The sequence below is a fragment of the Emydura macquarii genome, unplaced genomic scaffold (assembly GCF_026122565.2).
Source record: "Emydura macquarii macquarii isolate MOO-44397 ecotype Brisbane River unplaced genomic scaffold, CSIRO-AGI_Emac_v2 contig_573, whole genome shotgun sequence".
In the NCBI taxonomy this organism is placed as follows: Eukaryota; Metazoa; Chordata; order Testudines; family Chelidae; genus Emydura; species Emydura macquarii.
This window is the reverse complement of record NW_027130710.1, coordinates 151,724-172,671: the sequence shown is the minus strand read 5'-3', so window position 1 is coordinate 172,671 and position 20,948 is coordinate 151,724. Positions and strand designations below refer to the sequence as shown.

General features: G+C 48.5%; 1 protein-coding gene and 1 non-coding gene across 2 annotated transcripts; both read right to left on the bottom strand.

Moving 5' to 3' along the window:
- Positions 1-9,621: 9,621 nt before the first annotated feature.
- TRNAI-UAU (transfer RNA isoleucine (anticodon UAU)) lies at positions 9,622-9,715 on the bottom strand. Its single transcript has 2 exons — positions 9,678-9,715; positions 9,622-9,657 (listed from the first exon to the last, which is right to left on the bottom strand). It is a non-coding gene; the product is annotated as a tRNA-Ile (tRNA).
- A 3,918-nt stretch (positions 9,716-13,633) lies between these two features.
- On the bottom strand, positions 13,634-19,372 carry LOC137147876 (zinc finger protein 154-like). The gene is made up of 4 exons (XM_067540269.1): positions 18,618-19,372; positions 17,882-18,008; positions 15,493-15,714; positions 13,634-15,253 (listed from the first exon to the last, which is right to left on the bottom strand). The coding sequence occupies exons 1-4, from the start codon at positions 18,708-18,710 to the stop codon at positions 14,145-14,147; spliced, it is 1,551 nt and encodes a 516-aa protein (XP_067396370.1). The 5' UTR covers positions 18,711-19,372; the 3' UTR covers positions 13,634-14,144.
- Positions 19,373-20,948: the final 1,576 nt, after the last annotated feature.

The following is a 20,948-nucleotide window of genomic DNA, read 5'->3' as shown; positions in this document are numbered from 1 at the left end:
GGTTCACAAATCTGAAACCCCATGTAGCAAGCACTCGGGGGGGGATGGAAGAATTCATCTCTCTTCCAAGCCCACCCCCAAAGAGCTGGATCCTGCCCATCCACCTTGCCCATGGCTACGGTGACAGGCTTGTAGCCTGTGTAGTGATTGTATGGTAACAAGATGGACATAAAGCAGAAACACAAGTGACCTATAGGCTGAGACACCTATAGGAAGAGTTTAAACAGTTAGCTTAAGTGCAAGGCCTTAAAGCCTGCCTAGGAGTAGTTGCTTGATAAGTTAGCCGAAGGAAGCTAACAAATGACCTTAAGTCACACGATGGTATAGGACTTGATTGTCTAATAATCACAAGTGCTGAGATTAAGGAAAACTGCTGCCAGGTAACTGCAAGAAGGCAGTTGAGGGTGTTTTTGGAGGAGAATGATAGCAGATGGCTAACCACAGGTAGCCATAGTAACCGCAGTGATGTGTATATACTAATCTGGAGGATGAGGGCAACCCAGCAGGGTCAGGGTGAGGAAGTTAAGATATGGGAAGAGCTATTTATGTATCTGCATGAGGAACATCAAGGCCTCATGGATGCTAAGGTCAGAAGGGCCCAATATGATCACCTAGTCTGACTGCCTGCACAACGCAGGCCACAGAACCTCACCCACCCACTCCTGTAATAAATTTCTAACCTATGGCTGAGTTATTCAACCACGATCTGAGGACTTTAAAGATTCTAAGGTACAGAGAATTCACCAGCCAGTGACCCATGCCCCTTGCTATGGAGGAAGGTGAAAACCCCCTAGAGCTTTTGCCAATCTGCCCTGGGGGAAAATTCCTCCTCAACCCCAAACATGGCCATTGGTTAAACAATCAGCATGTGGGCAAGACTCACCAGCCAGACACCCAAGAAAGAATTCTCTGTAATAATTCAGAACCCTCCCCCCCCCGCCAACATCCCTTTACAGGCCATTGGCGTATTTACCACTAGTAGGCAAAGATCCGTCAATTGCTAACCTAGGCTGCCCCATCATAGAGTTGGAAGGGACCTCAGGAGGCATCTAGTCCAACCCACTGCTCAAAGCAGGACTAACCTCAGCTAAATAATCCCAGCCAGGGCTGCTTCAAGCCTCAGCTTAAAAACCTCTAAAGATGGAGATTCCACCACCTCCCTAGGTAACCCATTCCAGTGCTTCACCACCTGCCTAGTGACAAACCTTTTCCTAATGTCCAACCTAGACCTCCCCCTCTGCAACTTGAGACCATTGCTCCTAGTTCTGAAATCTTCTACCACTGAGAACAGCCTAGCTCCATCCTCCCTGGAACCCCCTTTCAGGTAGTTAAAAGCTGCTATCAAATCCCTTCTCACGCTTCTCTTTTGCAGACTAAACCAGCCTAGTTCCCTCAACCTCTCCTCATAAGTCTTGTGCTCCAGCCCCCTAATCATATCATCCTTTCCATACATTTATCAAGCCCAGTTTTGAAGCCAGGTAGGTTTTTTGCCCCCACTGCTTCTCTTGGAAGAACTTCACTCCTCTGATGGTTAGAAACTGCATCTTGGGTAAAGCTGTTGGAGGTCTTTGGCATGCCGGAGTCAGGCTAGGATCTGCCTCAGCCTTTAGTGCTCTTCCCACAGATAGAGTGAGTACCTGTAATGGTGCAGGACATATTAACAGGGATGTATTGTCTCACTTGGCTGGATTGTTTCACTCCTTGGACTAATCACAGGAATTAGGAAATGCCTTCCTGGCGGGTGAGTATTCCTGTGCCCCATAGGGTTCCCAGCCTCATAATCCTGATAATACTGGGCCTGCTCTTTGGACAAGAACCTACCAAATCTCTAAGTGGGAGACTAAATCAGTGGTATCATCACTATACAATCAATAGATCAGGCAACTCCTTTAAAGCCTGGGGATCCCTGCCCAGGGATGACTGGAACAGGTTTAATGTTGAAGGGAGAAGCTCTAAAAGAGATGACCAGTTAACTATGCAGGATTGGAAGACAGTATTGCAGAAACCCTTGGAGCATCTGGCTGGGGTCACAGGGCATACGCTTACCGACTCAGATTTTGGGGCACAATTGGCAAACGTGTTGTATGGTTTAAGAACAGCTCAGGCAGGTGTATTTCCTTAAAGCTCCTACCAGAGGAGGTCCATGTGAACTGGCAGATTGTCTCCCGTGATGGTGGAATCTGTGAGTGTAAAATGTCCTCAGTAGAATAACAACGGGAGACTTTTCTTAGTGAATTGTTGCCAGCTGTGTTGCTTTACAGTTGTAACTAATACATTGAGGAGTATATCTACACTGTGGAGTGAAGTGGATTTAATTTAAATTGACCTTCACTCACCAAGCTGCAGATTTCGACTCACGCTCATTGCATCGGGGGATTGCGTCTGCACCATCCGTGCTTATGGCGGCAATGAAAGTAGTGCTCCATGGGTAGCTATCCCACAGTGCAACTACCCGCAGGGGCATTTGGGAAGGTTTTAGTCCTCCCATGATGCAATGTCCTCTTCTCCCCCCCCCCCCTTCTTGTCTGAGTCCAAACAAACAGATGATCGCCTTTTCGTGCCATTTTTCAAATCCTTCACTCTGTGCTGAGAGGAATGGAGCCCGCTCAGCTCTGCACTATTATCATGAGCATCACAAACACCTCACGACTTATTCTACAGTATTTTTGGGGGCGAGACAGGAGCTGCAGCGCTGAAAATTGTGATGTTACTGAGGCTGCCTTGCTGCCAGCCATAGAACAAAACAATTCCTCCTTTGCTGCAGGCTGTCACACACCATGTGCAGTCCAAGTTCAGTTTGTCTGACAATGGAGTGTCAGCAGCCATGGAGGCGTTCCTCATTGAACGTGGATGGATGAAAAGCAATGTTACAATGTAAAAAGAACTCCCCTGAACATTACCAAGGGAATGCTAGAACCGCGTACCATTCGCTAACTATTGCAGGGCTCGGCATGCCAGTCCATCCATGGTAAGTAAGGGGCTAGTGCATCTATGGTGGGGAAATCCCCGGTGCCCAGGATGCACAAGTCCATGCTTCCCAGAGCAGCATGGATTTTGGGCTCCCATTGTCCTCCATAAATCAGACTTGTCACTAACTATTGCAGAACCAGGTACCATTCACTAACTATTGGCGCGTTAAGAGGCGGCAGAAAGGGTGTGGGGTGTGTAGGGGTTAACCATCTCTGGAGGAAAAAAATGGGCACCTGTTGGCGGATTCCAGAGGCCCATAGCAATAATGTCCTGCTTAGTGACTGGCGGTGTGCTGAACCAAGAGACCATCCCTGGCTGTGGAATAACACAATAAAAATAAACTGCTTTGGGTGGGCTCTGTAAATGTATACCATCTTCCCTCGGTAACCATGCGTGATAACAGTCTGCTGAGGGTCACACAGGCGGAAATGCAGGATTTGCTGCAAGCATCTGGCTACAGGCCTGGCCTTTATGCTGCTATGCTGTGTTCCATGATGATGCCTGCACAATTAATAACAGAGTGGCGGGGGAAAGTGTTCAATTGCAGTGAAAAAAATGAGGCTGCCATCCCAAGAAAGCTTTTGCAAAGGATTTCAGATTACCTACATGAAAGCTTCCTGGTGATATCCATGGAGGATTCTCAGAGCATCCCTGTGCACGTAAATAATCTTTTGCAGGGCGAAACCAATACTTAAGCACACCAACTATGAGGACACACAGCCCTACCACCACACACACCACTTTTTTCCGCAGTACATACTCACCAGATGTGCCTTAGAATCATAGAATATTAGAGTTGGAAGGGACCTCAGGAGGTATCTAGTCCAACCCCCTGCTCAAAGCAGGACTAACTTCAGCTATATCATCCCAACCAGGGCTTTGTCAAGCTGCACCTTAAACACCTCTAAGGATGGCGATTCTACCACCTCCCCAGGTAACCCATTCCAGCGCTTCACCACCCTCCTAGTAAAAAACGTTTTCCTAATGTCCAACCTAGACCTCCCCAACTGCAACTTGAGACCGTTGCTCCTTGTTCTGTCATCTGCCACCACCGAGAACAGCCTAGCCCCATCTTCCCTAGAACCCCCTTTCAGGTAGTTAAAGGCCGCTATCAAATCCCCCTCACTCTTCTCTTTTGCAGACTAAACAAGCCCAGTTCCCTCAGCCTCTCCTCATAAGTCCTGTGCTCCAGCCCCCTCATCATTTTTGTTGCCCTCCGCTGGACTCTCTCCAACTTCTCCACATCCTTTTTGTAGTAGGGGGCCCAAAACTGGACACAATACTCCAAATGCGGCCTCACCAATGCCGAATAGAGGGGAATAATCACTTCCCGTGACCTGCTGGCAATGCCCCTCCTAATGCAGCCCAATATGCTATTAGCCTTCTTGACAACCAGGGCACACTGCTGACTCATATCCAGCTTTTTATCCACTGTTACCCCCAGGTGCTTTTCTGCAGAGCTGCTGCCCAGCTTTTCGGTCCCCAGTCTATAGCTGTGCATGGGATTCTTCCTTCCTAAGTGGAGGACTCTGCACTTTTCTTTGTTGAACCTCAACCTCCCGGTTTCCTGCGTCTGGCTGGGCTGCTCCTGTGTAGCAAACAGCTCCTGGCTTTCAGGGAGAAGGGATACCCCACTCGCCTGCACCCTGTTCTCCTCATCATCATCCTCTTCCTTGTCCACAGACTCGTCCTTATTCATCCTGGCCTTGGATTCCCCTGAGGTATCTACTCTGCATGGTAGCATAGTGGTTGGGTCTCTGCCAAGAATTGCATGCAGCTCCTCGTCAAAGTGACATTTTAGGTGACGAACCAGAACGGCTGTTAGCTTCCCTAGTTTTGTGATACGCCTGTCTCAGCTCTTTGATCTTAACGTGGCCCTGCTGCGTGTCCGTGTTGTGCGCCTTCTCCAACATGCCACGAGATACCTTCTCGTAGAGAGCCACATTTCTTCTGATGGCTGGGTGCTGAACCAGAACAGAGACTTTGCCCCACAGACCAATGAGATCCAAGACCTCAGGTCCGCTCCAGGCTGGAGGGCATTTGGGGAATGCAGTTGCCACAATCAGTTGTGCTGGCAAGCTCCCTCCACGCTGACTAACAGGAAATGGGAATTCTAAATTTCCCGGGGCTTGAGGAGAGGGGCTGTTTCCTGTTTACATGGCTACAGTGCAGTAGTGTGTGAATGTCCTGAGCGGTCAGACCAGAGCATTATGGGTTACCTCCCAGAGGCCAACAACATTGATTTACATTGTGCTCTGCCTACATTGACCAGCAATCGACCCATACAATTCAACGTCAGCGCTAAGCCACTTGGAGAGGTGGTTTTATTAAGTCAAATTTTACCAGTTTAGGTCGACGGAACTGACAGGCCAGTGGAGACGCATTCCATCGACCTACATTGTCAGCATAGACCAGGCCTAAGTTTGCCCCTAATCCCAGTGATCTGGATGATTTGTTAACAAGAGCTGAGCAGTGGTGGGAGTTAACTAAGAAAACTGTGGGGGCAGAGGCCAAGATTTTTAAAAAAGCAACCGGGCCCTACAGGCAGGGAACTTGGGGGAAGAGGAGAGTTCTGGGGCAGAGGACCAGGATTTGGAGGGTATGAAGGAGATCGGGAAAATGTGGGGACCTTTTTGGCAGCTCAAGAAAGAAGAGGAATGGGAGAAGGAAGTGAAACGGCTGAGGGCTCAGACAGAGGGTCAGCCCAGTGAGGGGCCCGCAGGGTTGCCAACTTTCTAATTGCTGAAAAATGAACACTTCTGCCCCATCTCTTCCCCTGAGGCCCTGCCGCCCACTCACTCCTCTTGCCCCATCCCCTGGCACTTACCTGCTGCATGCAGAGCCGGGCTGGGGGGAGCTGAGGCAGAGCCTGCCCGCCTGCCCAGTCGGGACACAGTGTCATGGAGAGGGAGGTGGGGGGTCGGTCCCTGGAGTGAGGCGGCAGGAAATTGGGTCACAGCGAGGTGGAGCAGGGAAGACAGGATCTCCCCTCTGGGTGGCAGCACGAGTACCTACCTCTTGAAGCCCAGTCTGGGAGCCGGCCCATTCTCTCTATCAGGCGTCAGCAGCTGAGCTGAGCTGCTCCTCCAGGCTCCAGCAGCAGCTGCTGCTCCTCTCACCCCCCAGTGGTAGAGGCTGGTTACTGCAGGCAATCAGACACTACCGGGTTCCCGTTTTGACTGGACTTTCCAGTCGAAAACCAGACACCTGGCAACCCACTCACTTGGTGTCCTCCAAATATGGCTGTCAGACCCCAGAGCCCCAGTTGTCCTTCATAGCGCCCCTTGCTCTGGATAGCTGGCGATGTCCCACAGTGAAAACAATTATAGCGGGGGTAGAACAAGACATGTTATTAGACAGCAATGAGGCAGATTAGGCAATAACGATGCCAGGGCCAGAGAGGTATTGGGAAATGTTGTGGGGTACAAGTCAAAGGACAGGAGAGACAGATAGAGAACTGGGAAAGCTGGTGTGATGGGGTGTCAACCCCACACAAGAGGTTAAGGTGGCCAGGTGGGCCACCTCCTGCAGCTGGAGGAGGTGCTGGGAGCTAGGACTAAGTAGCGATGAAGCTCAGCTGGAGAGAAACAGGGGGGGCCTGTATAAAACCCAGTAGCTGAGCACAAACAGGGTCTGCAGTCACGCTCAGGGTGAGAGGAGGCAAGGCAGGAAGTAGCCCAGGGATACAGTGTACAGGGGCATTTTATCAACCAGCCGGTGTCCAAACCACTGCCAATTATTGGGATCGCCTGCCAATTATTTTGCTTGCTGCTTTTAGCCATTCTCAGGCCTTTGCAGGAACTTAGCATAACTAGGCAAACTGGGAAGAGGGGGGGTAGACAGTGAACATGTGAAGTAAGCCTGCCTTTATGCGTTCGCTCTCTCTGAATATGCTGGGGTGAATGTCCGTGAAAAACAGAAAGTCTGGATATATTTTAGAGTTGTCAGTATGGAGAAATTTAGCTATCTGACTAGCAGCTTAAGATGACTTGCTTAACAATTTTTCTTTTAATGACATGTCTCTGTAACTCCTGCTTTTGCCCAGTGATTGATTTTTTTGGTCAGCTGTGTAACGTTATTTTGATTGACATGTCTCTGTAGCTTTTGGGATATAAGAGGGAGGTAGCAAGTCTGAATCAGGTGTATCACTTTGTGCACACATTGAAAGACCTCCAGGCACAAACAGAAGGACCAGCCATCTGGAAATCTGACTGATTCACCCGAAGACTGCCTCAGACTTGTGAGAGAACTGTCAGTTCTGGGGTACTCTAGCAACCCATTGTCTTTGTATGTGCTTAAGACTAATAAGCGGAGACTTCCAGTAAAAGCATTCCAATGGGAATTGCTGGAGACCAATAAAGTACAGCTTTAAAGTTAAAGCACGTGGTTGTGACTTAGAATCATAGAATATTAGAGTTGGAAGGGACCTCAGGAGGTCATCTAGTCCAACCCCCTGCTCAAAGCAGGACTAACCTCAGCTAAATAATCCCAGCGAGGGTTTTGTCAAGCCGCATCTTAAAAACCTCTAAAGATGGAGATTCCACCACCTCTCTAGGTAACCCATTCCAGTGCTTCACCACCCTCCCAGTGACAAACTTTTTCCTAATGTCCAACCTAGACCTCCCCAACTGCAACTTGAGACCGTTGCTCCTTGTTCTGTCATCTGCCACCACCGAGAACAGCCTAGCCCCATCCTCCCTGGAACCCCCTTTCAGGTAGTTAAAAGCTGCTATCAAATCCCCCCTCACTCTTCTCTTTGCAGACTAAACAAGCCCAGTTCCCTCAGCCTCTCCTCATAAGTCCTGTGCTCCAGCCCCCTCATCATTTTTGTTGCCCTCCGCTGGACTCTCTCCAACTTGTCCACATCCTTTTTGTATTGGGGGGCCCAAAACTGGACACAATATTCTAAATGCGGCCTCACCAATGCCAAATAGAGGGGAATAATCACTTCCCGCCATCTGCTAGCAATGCTCCTACTAATGCAGCCCAATATGCTATTAGCCTTCTTGGCAACCAGGGCACACTGCTGACTCATATCCAGCTTCTTATCCACTGTTACCCCTAGGTCCTTTTCTGCAGAACTGCTGCCTAGCTCGTCAGTCCCCAGTCTGTAGCTGTGCATGGGATTCTTCCTTCCTAAGTGGAGGACTCTGCACTTTTCTTTCTTGAACCTCATCAGATTTCTTTTGGCCCAATCCTCCAGTTTGTTTAGGTCCTTCTGTAGCCTATCCCCACCTTCCAGAGGATCTACCACTCCCCCTAGCTTAGTATCATCTGCAAAGTTGCTGAGATTGCAATCTACCCCATCCTCCAGATCATTAATGAAGATGTTGAACAAAACTGGCACCAGCACTGACCCTGGGGCACTCCGCTTGTGACCTGTTGCCATGGAGCCATTGAGCCCAATGCTCTAGCCAGTTCTCTATCCATTTTATAGTCCATTCATCCAACCCATACTTCTTTAACTTGCTGATAAGAATACTGTGAGAGACCATATCAAAAGCTTTGCTAAAGTCAAGGTATATCACATCCACCGCCTTCCCTGCATCCACAGAGCCAGTCACCTCTTCATAGAAGGCAATCAGGTTGGTCAGGCATGACATTCCCTTGGTGACTCCATGTTGACTGTTCCTGATCACCTTCCTCTCTTCCAAATGCCTTAAAATGGATTCCTTGAGGTCCTGCTCCATGATTTTTCCAGGGATTGAGATGAGGCTGACCGGTCTGTAGTTCCCTGGATCCTCTTTCCTCCCTTTTTTGAAGATGGGCACTATATTTGCTTTTTTCCAGTCCTCAGGGACCTCCCCCAATTGCCATGAGCTTTCAAAGATAATAGCCAATGGCTCTGAAATCACCCCAGCCAACTCCCTCAGCACCTCGGATGCATTGCATCCGGCCCCATGGACTTGTGTATGTCCAATCCTTCTAAATAGTCTTGGACCTGTTCCTTCAGCACTGCAGGATGTTCACCTCCTTCCCATTCTGTGCCACCCAGTGCAGTAGTTTGGGAGCTGACCTTGTCTGTGACGACAGAGGCAAAAAAGGCATTGAGTACCTCAGCTTTCTCCACATCCTCTGTCACTAGGTTGCCTCCCTCATTCTGTAAGGGGCCCACACTTTCCCTAATCTTCCTCTTGTTGGTAACATCCCTGTAGAAACCCTTCATGTCCCTTGCTTCCTGATTTCATTCCTGCATGTTCGAGCAGTATTTTTATAGTCCTGCCTAGTCATCTGACCAAGCTTCCACTTCTTGTAAGCTTCTTTTTTGTGTTTAAGCTCACCAAAGACTTCTTTGTTAAGCCAAGCTGCACACCTACCATATTTGCTATTCTTTCTGCACATCGGGATGGTTTGTTCCTGTGCCCTCAATAAGGTTTCTTTAAAATACAGCCAGCTCTGTTGAATTCCTTTCCCCCTCACATTAGCCTCCCAGGGGATCCTGCCCATCAGCTCCCTGAGGGAGTCAAAGTCTGCTTTTCTGAAGTCCATGGTCCGTATCCTGCTGTTCTCCTTTCTTCCTTTTGTCAGGATCCTGAACTCGACCATCTTATAACATCTTGAATCTTCTGCTCCTCAGTGCCTCCTGTGATGGACTTTTATATTCCACAGGGCAAGATGATTGGGGGAAGCCATTTGATTAATGAAAACTGATGCTCCAGGTGAGACTTGAACTCACAACCCCAGCATCACTCCACACCATACTGCTCTATAAGTACTGTGCACTAACCACTTGTGCTACTGGAGCACATGCTACTATTTTTCCACCCAGCCCTATAGATGGATCTCGGTGGTGACTGAGCCAAATAAATTAACGTGGCTTCTAAACATTACCAGCCCTCAGCAATGGAGGAGAGTGGCCATCCAGTCCAGTTATCACTCTGGTTAATTCATTCAGCTGCTTATGAAAAAGTTGGTGGTTTGACTGACCCAGTGTGAGAGATTTCCTTGGATGAGGTTGAGGTGACACTTTAAGTGGAAGAGGAAAGGCTTTTTCATTTCTGTCTAGCTCCATTTGTCTCCTTTAATCTTCAGCCTCTTTCCTTCCCTGCTGGGAGATGAAGAGACAAGCCCCTGTCTCTGAGTCACAGGGACTCTGTATCCCACAGTATGTTTTTGGGAGAGAGGGTGGGCTGGGTTGGGCTTGTTGTAATATTGATAACGGAGGCCTGGGAGCGTGTGTGTGTGTGTGGGGGGGGAGGGTCTGTTTGTTAGGGAAGAAGTGATGGAGAGCAAAGGAGAGCTGACCGTGGGACCCCCAGGATTCCCCAGACGATTAGGGAGGTTCCCTGCTGCCCAGTGTAGCCTATAGGACTAGCCTGCTCCTGGCATATATAAATATATATAAATATCTCTTTCCTTATCGATGTAAGTGGTGTCGTTTATTATAATAGAATCATAGATTCATATTCACGTATTGTAGCTGTAATGCGAGGTACCTCACAGGCCACATCCTGTGTGAAAGCTAAGGCAGGTAGCACACATATGTTCGGGACCTTCGGCCCAGATAAGAAATCATGAGGTAAAGGATAAGACATATATGGTTATAACCTTTGCCCTAAATAATTCAGGAGGCTTCAAAATGGGGGGGGAAGGCTGTCTCAGGTTATGCCCCAAGTAAACTTCACAGATACACCACAGAACCAGAAATAACAAAGGGGAGATAAACGAACCGCCTGGAAAGGACGTGGATATGTCATTAATACGCAGAATAAGTGTACCCTAATAATTTGGGAGTGAAGAATCCAAATTTGGACTTAGAAGGAGGCCCCATATTGTTCAGGGTATAAAGAGGGGCAAATCGTGTTACTAGGGACGATCATTAGCTACTGCTTCTTGAAGCTTCTTTTAGTGAGTGTTAAGATTTTATTCTTCGTTTATACGTAGTATTGTTTGTAGTGTTAGTTTTTGCCTTATAGCTCTTAGCTCTCAAGCACTGCCTAGCTCTCCATCCCTCTACTCAAGAGTTGAGGAACCGAACATCTCTCTCAACCAGGTCATAGGGAAGGGTGTGAGTATATTAATCCAAAGCATACCGTAGATATAGATATATCAGATGCGTCGCTAAAATAAGACTGTAATCCTATCAATTTGATTATTCATTTTCTTTTAATCAGGCATTTGTCTATCATTTTATGTTATCTTAATAAAAGCATTATATACATTTGGCTACCACTGTGAACCTTCCTGTCAGGCACCCCGGGGTGCCTATAAAACTCTTCTGGAGCCTGATTCCGGGACAAGAACCTCATTATCTTCTGATCAGATCAATTGGCGAGCCTAGAAACCCCTTCAAATTACTAAAACACCCAAAATCAGGCTACACCAGGATCACTAATTTTAGTCACGGCTTTAGTCACTGGGGTATAAAATCAGTATTCCACTGGAGACCCGGTGAGAGCATCCGCACCCCAGTGTCACAGCCATTGAAATTGCTTGGTTCTTATATTTACCAGCCATGGCAATAGCGGGAGTCGAAATAAAGCCCTTTTCAGAGTTGATGCACACAGGGGAATCATGGGGCGTTTCAGTCCTTAGATTCTGGCCGCATCGTGTGGCCATTTTCATTTTGTTCCGTTCAGTTACAAGCTTCGTTTCTCAAAGAAATACCATTTCCTCTAGCGGGAGACCCATGAGTGGAAGCTGCCATCCCTGAATCTACAGAAAAGGATGAAAAATATTCCCCAGGCACCTCGATCCCAACCTGCCTCTTGTGCTGCTAATGAAGCTGTCGCAGCCTGCGATAGCTGCCAATGCCCCTCAGTGCCAGCTGGGCAGGATGCGAAGCCTCTCACTCTGCATTGCCTAGTTCCCATACCTCTGAGGGACTTCAGGTCTCCTCTGTCCCCACTCCCAACCCAGCTCCTACTTGTCCAGGGGCATTTCTCCCAGGAGAGAGACATTGCAGGGGCTGGGTCCTTGTTTGCCTTTTCTCTCTAGCTAGGACACTGCAGGGTGTCTGTAACTGGGGTGTCGGAGAGCCATGTGCTTGCGTGGAGCTGCCATTCTGCTCCCCCTCATTTGGCCTCATCGGTCATTGAATCCAGCGTTTTTAGTATCCACCAGCAGCATCCCAAACTGATTGCATGTTCCTCCTGCTCCCATAAAGAGACAGTGTCCCTGCCGTGTGTGAATTGCCTGCATCTCTGTTCTCCAAACACCGACTGCCCCTCCATTCCCTTTGCATTCAGTCTGGCTGATGGGATCTTTCTCTGCAGGAGTCAAGGATTCCCCCCTTCTCCTTCAGCATTGACCATTGTCCCCGGAAGCACAGGGGATGGGATTCTCAACAGCACCAAGGTGACTGAGGAGCACAAACCCGACTGACCTCCGTGGGACGGGCGCTTGGCTCTGACTGTGGGCAGGATTCAAAGCTGTGCAGGGAAATCTCAATGGCTTTTGAGTCCAACGGCTTAATCACTCGTCCAGGACATCTGGGCATAAGCAAAGTCTCAGCACAAAAGATGTTAGGGATTGAGCCCAGGACCATTACCAGCTGCAGGAAGGCAACAGCCAGCGTGGGCTACATCCAGAGCCCTGTTTGTCTGAGCCCAGCCTCGGGCCTTAAAGCCACATGAGAAGCAGATTCTCCTTCCGCTTCCTGCAGCTCCTGGGTGGGCTCATAGGGGACACTTTGCAGAGAGGAACCAGCCAGGAGGAGCAGCAGCAGCCAAAGCAGGGCCTTCTGGAGATGCAGAGACCTTTCTGCAGTGTGACCGGACCTCCTCTCCCCGTGCTGCGGCGTTGTTTGAGCTGTCAGTCCTCCTACCCCTTTCACCTCCCTCCCTATCGCTCCATCTCAGCGCCACTCATCTTACTCTCTTCTCCCCAGCCCTGGTTGTCCATGCTCACCCCTTCCCTTCAGCGTCCTTGTCCCCTCCAGTTAGCTGGTCCCATCCCAATTCAACCCAGCAAAAAGAAAAAAGCTGTGGCATTAACACGCCAGTCGCTGCCATCACATTGTTCACTCTGCTGGAACCGTCTACCCTTCCCCCACCCTGTGGCTGTCTGGACTGTCAGCTCTTCCAGGCTAGGACTGCCTTCGGGGTCAGTGTTTGTACAGCACTTAGCATAACAGGCCCTGGTCTGTGTGACTGAGGCTTCTAGGGCTAAGGCAATAGAAATAATGGTCATGACTACACTGCTTCCCTGCATGATTTGCTGCTTTGCTGGTGCTGAGCACGGCCAGGTTTAAACACCAAAACCAGGTATGGAAATTGTGAATTTTTAAGGAGAGAGTTTGTGTATAAAAAATACTTCGTTGCTTCAAGTCTCCTTTAGCAGCTCCATACATCATTGAAGACAGGGATCTGCTGCCTTGTCTAGGCAGAGGGAGGCATTGTGCGCCTTCGAAACACAGCCCTGGGGAGAGGGGACTGAGGGACCATCCAACTCACCCCATCATCTTTTTGTGCCAGAGGCTAAAAAAACCACTTTTTTTCTTCTGCCTGCTCCTGCTCATGTTTAAATATATTTAAAGAGCAAAATGGTACAAAAATAACTGCTGTTCAGCACAATCCAATGGAATGTGAAAATAAGTGGGAATGAGACAATCTGCCCCCATCTGGGAAACTTGGTGAACAACAATCACGTCGCAGCAGAAAGAAGAGTATAAACATGATGCTCAAGGTTTGTTTAGACTAGGAAAAGTGATGGAGGTTATATCAAGTCATGAAGAAACATACTGGATTAGGCCAGCGACTATATAGGGCTCTTTTTTTATTGCAAGAATAGTTGTATTTTACATCAGGATAGCTAACACAAGCTCACTCACCCCACGGAAAATCCTAGTGGGGACAAGGCCCAGGTAGATTTATCCTCAGTGTAGATCTCAGTTGAGATCACCCCTTTTCCCCACCTGGAGCTGTTGGAGGGGGACACAATTCCATGACATAGGAGTAGATAAAAAGGACCAGGAGGTTCCTCTAAGGAAGGATGAGCTGCAAAAGGGCAAACAGGGCAATTTAGCCGAGGGAGCGAACAGACCATGGTGACAAAAATGCTGCCAACAGCCCAAAAGTTCACAACGTGGGAATTAGCAAAAGTACCAAAGGAGGGGCGGGAGGAGACTCTTCTTTGCCCTAGACAATATTTTGATGGTTTTTATCTCCCTTGCAGCATTTCTGATGATAAATAAGGGCTGGGCTCTGGTTGAAGCATTTCCCACACTTGAAGCATCAATGGGGTTTCTCTCTTGCGTGGATGCTTTGATGTTTAATAAGGTGTGAGCTTTGACTGAAGGTTTTCCCACATTCACAGCACACATAGGGTCTCTCTCCTGTATGGATCCTCCGATGTGCAATAAGGTGCGAACTCAGAGTAAAGGTTTTCTCGCACTCACAGCATTCATAGGGCCTCTCCCCCGTGTGGATTCTCTGATGTTTAATAAGGTCTGACCAGTAAATGAAGTTTTTCCCACAGTTACATCTGTAGGGTCTTTCTCCTGTATGGATCCTCTGATGTGTAATAAGGGCTGAGCTATGACTGAAGTTTTTGCCACACTCACAGCATTCATAGGGTCTCTCTCCTGTGTGGCTCCTCTGATGTGTAATAAGGGCTGAACTCTGACTGAAGTTTTCCCCACACTCACAGCACTCATAGGGTTTCTCCCCAGTGTGGATTCTCTGATGTTTAATAAGGTCTGACTGGGAATTGAAGTTTTTCCCACAGTCACAGCATCTGTAGGGTCTCTCTCCTGTATGGATCCTCTGATGTATAGTAAGAGCCGAGCTATGACTGAAGTTTCTTCCACACTCATGGCATTCATAGGGTCTCTCTCCTGTGTGGATTCTCTGATGCGTAACCAAGTTTGATCTCTCCTTGAAGCTTTTTCCACAGTCATGGCATTCATAGGGTCTCTCATCTGTATGGATTCTCTGGTGTGTAAGCAGGTGTGAGCCCTGAGTGAAGTTTTTCCCACACTCACAGCATTCATAGGGTCTCTCTCCTGTGTGGATTCTTTCATGTCTAATAAGGTGGGAGCGGCTGCGGAACTTTTTCCCACATTCAGTGCATGTGTTATTTCTCTCTTTCATGGGGTTTCTCTGCTGGGCTTTGGTTTCCTTGTGAGTTCCCTGATAATTAACAGATTTCCCAACTTTCTCCCTTGCCTGGTTCCCCTGCTCCCCCTCTGACTTGTGCTGACTCCCACAGGCTTTTCCTAGCTCACGACTCCAGGACACACTCCCTTTGGATCTGTGTGATAATGGTCCATGTGATTCCATTTGCTCAGCATTTTCCTGCCAACGATTCTGCTCGTCCTTCTCAGTCACCATCCCATCACCTGCTGGGACAGAGAAAGAGACACACCTCAGAAACAGGGATGGAAACGTGGAAAACAAAAAATATCAGTTGGATAGATAGGGAAAAATACCAGGGACTGAATTCCCCAAACTGTTCTCCAATTCTGCCTCCATGTCCCATCCAAACACTCCCGGGAAGAGGGGGGATGGAAGGAGCTACTGCCAGGGGTCAGTCAGGATGGATAGGAAGCCAGAAGCAATAAGTAGCTAGCAGAGACGATACCTGCTGAGGACAATCCTGAACTCTGAGAGCTCACAAGGGCTTTGTGGGGAATCCCATCTGTTTCCTTCAGGCACTGAGCGTTTTTGAGTTGGTTTAACGATTCCTCACTTTTGCAAGTGGCTCTCAGGATCTCTCTTTGCCCAAAGCCCTGGAGATCTGGAGCCCATGGCTCTTCCCCTCGCTCCAGTTGAGAGATCACACCAGGTTTGGAACCTGGAAACCCTGCTCCATGGAAAGAAGACAAATGAGTTCAGATGAAGTCATGGGATATTTGATCCCCAAAAAGTTCCATTATTTAAACCCCAGCTCCTTTTAGAGCAGTAAAATCCCAGGACACTCTGCTTTTGCGAGACTGAACTATCCCCCTCTCCATGGGGAACACACACAGCCCGACATTCAGCATCAAAGGGGGCTCCTGAAACCCAGAAAAGGTCATGTCATTTTCCAGAAGGGGAGAACTCCACCCAGAGGGGAAGCCACTCTGGAACTACTTTTTACACTCCAGAGACAGGCCCACAGGCACTGCAGGAGAGGGAAAGATACGCGGCCTGACAGCTGAGTGGGGGCAGTCAAAGATGCCAGTCAGAGATGCAATTGGCCCTGTCACTCCCCATGACACCCACTGCCCTGCCTCCCTCTGTTCTCAGCCCTCCCCACCTCCTTGCCCAAGCAGCACCCACTGCTTTCTTTCCTCCCCTCCCATCAGCCAGCCCTCCTCACTAGCAGGTCTCCCAAATTTTCTGCTCCCCCACCATTTTCCACCCTACCCTCCTACTGGCACAAATGTTCCTTGCCCCTGACTCCCAGGAGCTCCTGCCAAAAAGGGTCCCTATCCTGCTGCTGACACCCCCATTTCCTGGAGCATCCACTACTTGGCAAATACCCTCCCTTTACTCCATCCAGCACAACCCTTCCAGCTTCTTGAGTTCCTTTCCTTCTAGCCCCTCCACACATCCCGATTCCCTACAGCAGCTGCTCCATGGCATCCGCACTCCATCCCACAGACCCTCACAGGCGTTCTTTGCCTCAAGCCTGCCCCCCCTGGTCCTCCAACATTCCCCCTCCCACTGCCTAGAATTTCCCCATTTTTATTATTTCTATTATCATAGAGCCTGGTAATGCCAGACTTGGAGCAGGATCTCATTGTGCTAGACATTCTGCAAACACAGAACAAAAGTCTGACCATCTAACCATCTAAGAATAAGACAAGAGATACATGGATTCAGACAGCCAGGGGGGTGACAGAGACAGAAATTTCCTTTAATATCTTGGCCCATCCTTCCTGAATTAAGTTTCAGTATCCGAGGAGTTCATTGTGTTAGCAATAGGAGTGTGTACATATTACTGGAGGATTGTCTGTAACATCTCTGGAGAGGAGACGTGGCTAATGCAAAGCCTGAAAACCAGGAACTGAAGAACCAAACAACATACCACACCTGCAATACAATCTTAACTCTGCCCCCCACCCCTAGTCCTGGAGCTGAGGTCAGTAAAGTAGGTTAACAAACTACCAAGGAAGGTGGCAGATTTTCCATCTCCTGAAGTCTTCAACTCAAGACTGGATGCCCTTCTGGAAGATGTTTTAGTCGAACACAAGGTATTCAGCTCAATACGACAGCAAGTGGATAAAAATCTATGGCTGTATAATACAGGAGGTCAGATTAGATGACTCAATTGTCCCTCCTGGCCCTAAAATAGATTAATCTATGATCGATAGGAGGAAGTACTACGAGAAGATGCCATTGTTTGTGTTGTGCTTTACAGACTGGGATACCAGCATCTGTCCACCTGCACTCCAGCTGTGTGTATTGTGTCAGCTGTAGCCCTAACTGAATGGTGGTGGGATTAGTTGGACTGTGATATAAAGACAGGTGCATGTGAACCTCGAGGGAACAGGGGTGCCTCATTTCAGGGCTGAGTGTTGTAGGTTGTTTCAGTGAAGGTGCACGAGGATGTGTTCTTGTCACGGAGACTGTCGGCAGTCAGGTGGCATGCATGCTAGAAGTCTCCAGGGCTTAAAGTGACGGCAATGACTCAAGAAATCCTCAGCGTGAGGGTAAAGGGGTGGTAACATTTTAGAAGTCTGTAGAAGTTTGTGTGCAGTAGGCTCAGTGTTTGAGCACAGGCCAGGTGGAGGTAGCTTCTGTTCCCTACACTGGCCCTAACCCCAAGTTTTGCCTTGGCAAAGCAAAGCTGTTAGACTTTCTGCTATGCTGCTCCTGTGCTCTCTTCCCAGTGTTCTGTAGCGGGGAGGGCAGAGTGCTAGTATCCGTGTCATTGGCCTGTCGGGGTGTTGCTGAGACTGGGCAGAGTTGAGCTGCATTGTGAGATGTCATGAACCTTAACTCTTCATTTCCCCTTCTCATAGTCAAGGGACAGGAATCCTTACCCAGCGAGGTCACATTCTCATAGTTCTCCTGCAGGACATCTCTGTAGAGGGCTCTCTGAGCTGGGACCAGCAGAGCCCACTCTTCCCTGGTGAAATACACAGCCACCTCCTCGAAGGTCACCAGCCTCTGAAAGAGTAAGAGCCCCCCACTCAGTACCTGCTGCCCCACTGACAACCCACTATTCATGGGGGAGGGGTGCCAACCAGATGGCAGCTCAGACAGATGACAGAGTCCGTTCCCCCTCCCGCCCCCCTGAGATGCCAGGAACCATCAGGGTGAGGGGAGAAAGAGAGACTTAGCGCGGTCCAGAAATACCCCCTGGTAGGAATCCCAACACCCTTCCCATTGCCAGCAGTTGGATGGAAGGGGATGGGTCATCTCCCCTAATCGTCATTGGTGGGGGTTTCCCCCATATTTCATACAAGACTCTGGCTCGTAGGTTCAGGCTCCAGCACGTGGAGTCTGGTCAGTTTTCCCTGCCCAGGCCAGGGGGATTGTTTCCCTTTCCACAAATATGGAAATTTCCACCCATAAACCCCATGAGTCTGTTCCTACAATCTAGGCCCCAAGTAAACAAATCCCAGCATCTTTGGCATGTCCTGTCTCACTCCCTTTCCCCCCACCTCTTTATTTCCTCCACCTACCAACAGCCACCCAGAAGCCCCCACCTCTAATATATTTACTGCCCCTCTCCTTCTGGCAGGAACCCACCAGCAACTCCCCAATAATCCCTACCTGATCTGGCCCCACTGCAGCCATTTCTCTTCCCTGTCCCACAGCAGGATGGGATGATCTAAAGCAAAACATGGATGTTACGCTGCAGACCATCAAGGAAAAAGGGCAATTGGAGAGATTTCAGAACATAATTTAGTATTTCACATCACAATTCTGTGCAGACTCTTTCCCTGCAGACTGACATTCTAGACTCTGTCATGCAAATAACACAAATATTCAAAACATAATTAGTAATGGGGGGGGGGGGATTTAACTACCCAGACATCTGTTGGAAAAGTAATCCAATGTCCAACATGTTCTTGGAATGTTTGTTTGAGAAGATGGAAGAAATAATCAGGGGACAGAGATAGAAATTGGTTATGAAACAGAAGGTGGAAAGCAATTTGGGTGAAAGTGATCATGAAAAGATAGACGTCATAACTCAAAGGAAAGGAAGGCATGAGAGCAGAAAAATAAAGACCATGGAATGCAAATAAAGAGACTTCGACAAACTCAGAGAAATGGTAGGTAAGGTCCGATGGGAATAAACCGAAGGGAAAAAAGAATTCACGAGACCTGGCAGTTTCTCTAAGATGATATTAAAGGAACAACAGCAAGCTATTAAAACGTCATGGAAAGAACGGAAGAAGAGTAAGAGACCACTATGGCTCCATCTGTTTAATGACCAGAAAACAAAAGGGAGTGCTACAAAAAGTGGAAAAATGGACAAAATGCTAAAGATGAATATAAAAGAGTAGCAATAGCCTGTGGGGAGAAAAATCACAAATGTTAGAGCACAAAATGAGTTACACCTAGCAAGGGACATAAAAGGCAGGAAGATATGAGTTCTATAAATATATTAGCATCAAGAGAAAGGTGAAGGAAAGTGTAGGTCCTCTACTTAGCTGGGAAGGAGAGCTAATAACAGATGACATCAGGAAGACTAAGGTGTTTAATGCCTTTTTGCTTCAATGGGGGAGACAACCTAGGGACAGAGGATGTGGAGAAAGCTGAGGTACTCAATGCCTTTTTTGCCTCTGTCTTCATAGACAAGGCCAGCTCCCAGACTACTGCACTGGGTGTAACAGAATGGGGAGGAGGTGAACATCCCTCAGTGCTGAAGGAACAGACTCAAGACTATTTAGAAAGATTGGACATACACAAGTCTATGAGGCCAGATGCAGTGCACCCGAGGGTGCTGAGGGAGTTGGCTGATGTGATTTCAGAGCCATTGGCTATTATCTTTGAAAGCTCGTGGCAATTGGGGGAGGTCCCTGATGATTGGAAAAAGGCAAATAAAGTGCCCATCTTCAAGAAAGGGAAGAAAAGATCCAGGGAACTACAGGCCGCTCAGCCTCACCTCAATCCCTGGAAAAATCATGGAGCAGGTCCTCAAAGAATCCATTTTAAGGCACTTAAAAAAGAGGAAGGTGATCAGGAACAGTCAACATAGATTCACCAAGGGCAAGTCATGCCTGACCAACCTGATTGCCTTCTATGAAGAGGTGACTGGCTCTGTAGATGTGGGGAAAGTGGTGGACGTGATATACCTTGTCTTTACCAAAGCTTTTGATAGAGTCTCCCACAGTATTCTTATCAGTAGGTTAAAGACGTATAGGTTGGATGAATGGACTATAAAATGGACAGAGAGCTGACTAGATCATCAGGATCAACTGGTAGTGATCAATGGCTCCATGTCTAGCTGGCAGCCGGTCACAAGCGGAGTGCCCCAGGGGTTGGTCCTGGGGCCGGTTTTGTTCAACATCTTCATTAATGATCTGGAGGATGAGTAGATTGCACCCTCAGCAAGTTTGCAGATGACACTAAGCTAGGGGGAGTGGTAGATACTATGGAAGGTAGGGATAGGATACAGAGTGACAGACAAATTGGAGGATTGGGCCAAAAAAAATGTGAGGAGGTTCAACAAGGACAAGTGCACAGTCCTCCATTTAGGACGGAAGAATCCCATGCACAACTACGGACTGGGGACTGACGAGCTAGGCAGCAGTTCGGCAGAAAAGGACCTGGGGGTTACAGTGGATAAGAAGCTGGATATGAGTCAGCAGTGTGCCCTGGGTGCCAAGAAGGCTAATGCCATATTGAGCTGCATTAGTAGGAGCATTGCCAGCAGATGGAGGGAAGTGATTATTCCCCTCTATTCGGCATTGGTGAGGCCACATTTGGAGTATTGTGTCCAGTTTTGGGCCACCACTACAGAAAGGATGTGGACAAGTTGGAGAGAGTCCAATGGAGGGCAACAAAAATGATTAGGGGGCTGGAGCACATGACTTATGAGGAGAGGCTGAAGGAACTAGGCTTGTTTAGTCTGCAGAAGAGAAGAATGAGGGGGAT

Coding starts and splice junctions, on each gene's coding strand:
- LOC137147876 (XM_067540269.1), bottom strand. CDS start 18,710: ATGGTCTGCAGCGTAACATCCATGTTTTGCTTTAGATCATCCCATCCT. Junction 18,009..18,617: donor CTGCAGTGGGGCCAGATCAG/GTAGGGATTATT, acceptor TTACTCTTTCAG/AGGCTGGTGACCTTCGAGGA. Junction 15,254..15,492: donor TTCAGGATTGTCCTCAGCAG/GTATCGTCTCTG, acceptor TCTCTGTCCCAG/CAGGTGATGGGATGGTGACT.